The 7,121-nt window shown below is 33.2% G+C and overlaps 1 protein-coding gene across 3 annotated transcripts in view; it reads left to right on the top strand.

The window, feature by feature from the left end:
• The window catches only part of LOC106875711 (alpha-actinin, sarcomeric), a 149,756-nt gene that overhangs the window by 119,159 nt on the left and 23,476 nt on the right, over window positions 1–7,121 (top strand). For all 3 annotated transcript variants that reach the window (XM_014923958.2, XM_014923959.2, XM_014923960.2), the window contains 3 exons: window positions 2,315–2,396; window positions 5,003–5,088; window positions 6,534–6,626. In XM_014923958.2, coding sequence (XP_014779444.1) covers window positions 2,315–2,396; window positions 5,003–5,088; window positions 6,534–6,626 — 261 coding nt within the window. The remainder of the gene's footprint in view (window positions 1–2,314; window positions 2,397–5,002; window positions 5,089–6,533; window positions 6,627–7,121) is intronic.

Genomic DNA, 7,121 nt, shown 5'->3' on the forward strand with positions numbered 1-7,121 from the left:
ATATATATATGTATATGTATATATATATATATATGTACATATATATGTATATATATATATATGTATATGTATATATATATATGTATATGTACATATATATGTATGCATACATATATATGTATGCATATATATATATGTATGCATATATATATATGTATGCATATATATATATATGTATGCATATATATATATGTATGCATATATATATATGTATATATATATATATATATACATTTTTTTTTCTTCAGTCTGTCACCAGAATACAAAGCCATATGTTGTGGGCTACACTGTCTATTATCGTCTATTATAGTGTTAAATCTCCATTATTATACACAATATTTAAATGTATTTTTACAGAAGAGAAAAAAAAAATTGTAAACCTCTTATCTGTTCATTGATTACATAATTAATGCTGTCCATTTTTAGTAAATGAGGTGCCTATTGTTATTATTCACAATATAGACTACTCTTTCTCTCTCTTTCTCTCTCTCTCTCTTTCTCTCTCTCTCTCTCTCTCTCTCTCTCACTTACTCCTTCTGTTTCTCTCTTTCTCTCTCTCTCTCTCTCTCTCTCGAAATTATTACTTGCAATTATATCTACTTAACAAGTGTCTTGCCCTTGCATTTGTAATGCTATTGAATTCCATGTTTCATTTTACACAAGAAAGAAAAAAAGTAAATAAATAAATAAGACTTGATATGGTAACTCATTTTGTAAAGCTGACTACTTCTAAAGAAACCTCCTTCAAAGTTGTTCTTTGATGAGGTGCTCATGTTGTTGTTTTATTTCATTTAAGACATCACTTGTTTTTTTCTGATGGATGCTGCTCTCTGACAAGCAACCATGTTTGGAAGAGATGAAAGTAAACTTTATGGCAATGAAATAACAGCGCCATCCTTTACCATCGCTGCTGCTATGACTGCAATAACGGTCAGAGAGATGATTCTGGTGAACATTAAATGTAGTAGTATCATTGTCTCTTTATAACGTAAAGCATTTATGAAAGAATCCAGATTTGTATCACTGTGTCATTGACATGGAAATTCTAAAGCAGCACATTTATAGTTACCATATCAAGTATCAACAACACCCTGTATCAGGATTTGTAATTTTATTTAATATTTTGTTTTGTATTTTTTTTTTTTTTTTTTTTTTTTTTTGCTATTTAAAAATAAATATATGCTGTATTTGACTAATAGTTGATATTTAGTAGTATATGATTAGTATTAGGAGTTTGTTTGAAACCTGCCTTTGTTTTGTTTTTTATTATTCTATTTGTAATGACATTAAGCTTTAGTAGTTATTGTTCCCAAGAAATGCACGTTTACTGCAACATAAATACTCCCTCCTAATGTAGCTGCTATTTGTTCTTTATGCAAACTACCTCAAAAAACTTGGAAATGATACCTTAGAAAATAAAACAAATATTAAACCACTGCATGGGTAGAAAATGTAGTAGTATTTTACGCTATCTCTTAAAATCTAACTACTTTTTTCTGTCAATTGGAAGTGGGGTGAGCACCAGTACTCTAGTTGTCGGTGCTATTAATATCTTATCTTTTTATACGAGAGTAAATCAGGTGTCATTCTTATATTAGTTTATCGATTAAATTCTAGAAATTGAGTATTAGATTTTAGGAATGGATGCATTAGCTGTATTTCAGTTTGGCAGATGGAGATCTGCTATATAACTTCATGCGTGACATTTTAATATCATCAAAAGCAAACTGTCGAATAAAACCATCATTAACTTTGAGATTTGAAAACTACAAGTTTGCTCTTTTCAATTTGAGTAACAAAAACAAACATAGTGGAAGTTTAAAGATATAAAAGAATATAAAAAAAAAAAAGCAGAAGTTATGTTCCTTTTCTAAAGATGTGAGTTGCTGGGGGAAAATTACAAAATATAAATGGCTGATGAAGCTAGGATTCATTTGTCATAATTGTTCATGCAACCTCTTCATTAAGTACAATTAATATCGTTACTTTAGGTGTTCAATTGTTTTGAAGGTCTCTTTTTTTTTCCTTCCTTGCCTAAACAATAACTCTATAATAAGGTTCATTATATTCCTGCAGTGGTTCTATCTTCATCAAAGTCACTTAGTTTGAATTTGTTTCTTTTGTTATAATTCCCTCATAAAATTTATTCCAAAAAAAAAAATTGCAAACTCATTAGCTTTACTGTTTTCTTTTTCAGTGTAAAATTCAGTTTTTGTGAAAATTACTGTCTTTCTGTTATCTATTTTCATTTTTGTATTTACTTTTTAGTTCTTTAACATTCTTCTGATATTTATTCTTTAATTTTTAAATCTAGGACAATCCACTGGAGAATTTGAACACAGCCTTCGATGTTGCTGAGAAATACTTGGATATCCCCAGGATGTTGGATGCTGAAGGTAATTTTTCAATATAGATAAAAGTACTTTATAAAAGTACAATTGCAAAGCACACACACACGTGTGTATATGTATATATATATATATATATATGGAGCACAGTGCAGTTTTCAGACCTCTTGGACCCTAGCAATCCTACCACCCCATGCCACTATTCATTGGGAGAAATTTCCCCTAGTCAGATTCAGCTTCTCACACCTAACCTACAATGTCATTCTAAAATTATACAACCGCACCATTGAAATTTCCAAGCTGTTAGATAATGCATGATTAATTCGACACAGAGTGAATAAATAAGCTTTACATTAGACAGTAATCGGAATGCCGAAGGGTTAAATATCACTGTACAGGAATATATTTTATTCAAACCTACTTCGTGTGACTCTGTTCAGATCACTGGTTCTCAGCCAAATTTTTGATAGGATCTTCATACCTTTTGAATGTATCGAAAGATGGTTAAAATATTTTATGTATTGTAGGAGTATAACCAATTTATTGTGTGTAAATTTTAACAACAAAATCTTATATGGACCCCAGTTGAGAAACCCTGGTTTAAATTATTTAGTATGTTTAGTATTCTTTTAGTGACAGTGTATGAGTTAGTGCAGTGGTCCACAAAGGTAGTACTGTGGGTCCGTGAACATGTTAAGCTGACAGAATTTTCAGTATCCTGGGATCAGGGGGAAAACTCATTTAAATAAAAGGGGTCCTTGGTAGTGAAAAGGTTGGGAACCATTGACCTATTGGTTAGGGTGCTGGGTTCACAATAATAATAATGTCATGAGTTTGATTCCTGGACTAAGCATTTCATTTCTTGCTACTTCAGTTGACTTGGCTGAAAATGAGCCCCAGCCTAGCTGCCACATTCTGTATGTTCCACTGGGTTCAGGGATGGAAGGGCAAAATGCATGTCTATACTTGCTTGCAATTATAGGGCCTGCTGGCAGAATCATTAGAACGCAAAGACGGATGAAATGCTGTTCAGTATTTTACCTGGCGTGCTGAGTTCAAATTTTGCCTTTCATCCTTTTTGGGTCACTAGTTGAGTTCTGGGTTCAATGTAATCAACTAATCCCCTCCCCCGAAATTGCTGACTTTCTGCCAAAATATGAGGCCACTATTATTAGAACTTCAAAGGTGGCAAGCTGACAGAAGTGTTAGCATGCTGGGCATAACGCTTAATGGTATTTTGTCCAGTAGAGGTCGACTCTGCCTTTCGTCTTTTCAGGGTTCAACACTGGGGTTGATGTAATCAACTTATCCCCTCCCTAGAAAATTGTTGGCTTTGTGCCAAAGTTTGAAATCAGTTACGCAGCTACCGAAAAACAATTAACAAAAGCATGGTACATGCTTCAAGATCATACTCACTTATGAATGACTACTAGGGTTTCTTTTTTGTTTAGTTTTTTTTTTTTATATTTGTTTATTCTATTTTAGATCTTATCTCCTATTCAAATATGTTGACACTTTATATATATATATATATATATATATATATATATATATATATTTCTAATAATTATTTTACTTTCTTTTGACATTTGAATCGGTAGGAAGTCTGTGCCACCTACTTCTATCAGCTCTACCAATCTTAAAACTCTACCCTCTTACTTATCAACTGATTATAACCATGTTTACATATTTCTGCTTCAAGTAATTCCAAAATCATGTTTGCTTTCCTTCATGCCAACTTAAGAAAAAGTCCTTCCCAGTTTCTAAAAGGAAGCCAAAATAGCTTTCCTGTTAGAAGTCTATTAGAAGTTCTTGAGTGCTTCTATTACATTAATTATATTCACTTGTGTATTTTCTCAAAATGCTGGGTGTTTCAGCTTTTAACAAATCTAGCTACTGCTCTCTTCAGAGTCTAATTCCATTACTATATACTAATGGTTCCCAAAGTGGACAGTACTGCCCCCTTGGGGGTGGTGGAAAGATCCAGTGGGGTGTTGAAGGAAAGTGGGATGATAATGGGGTGGCTAAAATGGGGTGAGAGGTATAAAAAAAAATATTATGTTAATTAGGTTTAAGTTTTATTTGTGAAATGCAGTTGTTTTGAATTTGCTGCAGAAAGTGGCCTATATTTGTGGTAGGGAGGGAGAGGTAGGGCACTAGGAATTTTGCCCATGGAGAGGATTTTGCTGCAGTAACTGTCATGAAAGAGAAATTCTTCTTATAAACAATGTGTATGGACATTCTTAAATTATACTATGTGTGCTGGGTGCATTTTATGCTACTGGCACTAGAAAGGTTGTACCATGAGAAGAGGACAAAAGGATTTTTTCTGTCTTGTATCACTTCTTGTTTATTGTTACATCCCTCCTTGTCAGTAATGTGTGATAATAAAGCTTTCCGAGATGTTTGTAGAACAGCAATAGAACAATAGTCCTTAACTATACACCAACTCTCTATAGTAACAGGGTATATATTAGAATTTTAACATCACTATAAACAAAATTATTGATTTAGTTTGTTTAAAATTAAAAAAAAAAAAAACCTTGATTTCTCATCTAACCTTACAATGTAATAATATTAATTGTGGATTTTCTGTTTTCTTTGTTCATTTAACCAGCCATTCATATTTTCTCTCTCTTTCCTCTGATTTACAGATATGGTCAACTCAGTGAAGCCAGATGAAAGATCTGTCATGGCTTATGTGTCCTCTTACTACCACGCTTTCTCTGGTGCCCAACAGGTACAATCACTTCTTTTCTATTGACTTTCCACTAGCCCTTCTCCTCTTAATTACTCAACCAGTTACGTGAGTTAACCCAATCAGCTTTATTCTCTTGTCTTCATAAAAGATCAGCTTAGTTTGAAGGCAGCCGTAACATATTGTTTTGTCAATAATCCAGCACAAGCTGCCTGTTTATTTTATAGCTGACAAACACTTAGCATCTGTACAATATTTCCAGCATTGATCTTGTAGCCCTGTTTGCAGTTATAAATCTACTGCTAGTTTTCTGATTCCCCACTCCCTTTTAATGTTATTTAAAAGGTTCTTATAGAAAAAAAATATTCATAAGACACAGCCCTTCTTTTTTCTGCTTTTGATAAAGTAACACAGTTTGTTTATTTTTATTTAGAGTATGAAAGAAAAGGCTGCAGCCTGTTGCACATTACATTATGACATACATGTCATTGATTGCAGTACAATTACTCATGTGCGCATGTGAGTGTATGTAGTAATATTAGAAGCTGTAGATTGTATATACGAGATAAATACTGATGGCTGTCCTACTACATTAGCTTTGACATTGTGTATACTTTTACCATGTGTTTTCTTCTCATGCCATCCTCTGTGGCCTTCCTAACACCACCCTTTCTGTTACAGCAATGTGATTTTCCTGTCAGTATAATGATAAGAAAACCTCTCAAAGTCACATAGAATACAAAAGTGTATTCATTAAAATTATTGCAACCATTTTAATTTTTTAATTGGTACCGTTAATTTCTGGTTTAAATTTTATTTGATTTCTTCGATGTGCAAAAATGTTATGATGTGCAAAATCTTTCCGGCTCAACTAAAATACATCAGGACATTGAATTCTTGAGTATATATATAACATTAAAATAATTTGGATATATATCTCATGGAGTTTTATTTTTGAATATTATTATCTTGAAAATGCTTTGCAATGAACACAACACTATAATTGGCCATTTATGAACAAGAGCCTGTAAATTGTGCACAGTTCAAATAAATGCTTTGAAATATTTTGGCACAGTTTTCCTTTCTGAACTGGTTGCGTATGGGTATGCACATACACAATGGACTCCCCTGTCATAAACAACAAAAGAGGGTTCTGCAACTTCTTGTTGGCCTACTCAGAGGATTTGTTTGTGCCCTACATAAGTCCATTCCTCCCCGCCATCAAACATCACATTGCCACACATCAGATGCCAAAGTAATCACTGAGCAACATGAAAGAAAGTACTTTGCTCAAGAACACAACACACTGCCTGATCCAGGAATCGAAACCCCACTCTTGCAACCTAACCACTGAGCTACACATATGCATGTTCAGACAGACAAATTAATGGTAACATAGCTGTAGAATCCTGATACTCTTTAGTACATTTCTTAAACATAATTATCATTACTTGCTTGTTTAATGCTCTGAATTTTTTTATATGTAGGCTGAAACTGCTGCCAACAGAATTTGCAAGGTACTGAAGATCAATCAAGAAAATGAGAGGCTTATGGAAGAATACGAGAAACTTGCCAGTGATGTAAGTCATAAAAGAAACAACTTCTTCTTTGTCTATGTGTCACAGGATAGTATCTGTCAAGTTGGATCTGGTGAAACATAACAAAAGGATAAACTCTTCTTGATGGTTCTTTTTTTTTTTTTGTTTAAAACATTTGTGCACACTGACATGTTGAAAGCCCTTTGCTGTAGAGACTGTCTTGAAGGAGAAATTCTCCTTACAGACAATGTGTGTAAAAAACACACTACTGGGCTATAAATGAGGTCATTGAACCACAGGACATGTTTTTCTGCATTATCTTTATCAGTTATGGATACCAGATCTTGACAACTGATGCTGGTGTGTTTACATCCCCGTAACTTTGCGGTTTGGCAAAAGAGGCTGATTGAATAAGTACTAGGCTTACAACAAATAAATTTTGAGGTTGATTTGCTTGACTAAAGCCGGTGCTCCTGCATGGCCACAGTCAAATGACTGAAACAAGTAAAAGAATATATATATATATATATATATATA

This window comes from Octopus bimaculoides, chromosome 6, assembly GCF_001194135.2.
Source record: "Octopus bimaculoides isolate UCB-OBI-ISO-001 chromosome 6, ASM119413v2, whole genome shotgun sequence".
NCBI classification, from domain to species: Eukaryota; Metazoa; Mollusca; class Cephalopoda; order Octopoda; family Octopodidae; genus Octopus; species Octopus bimaculoides.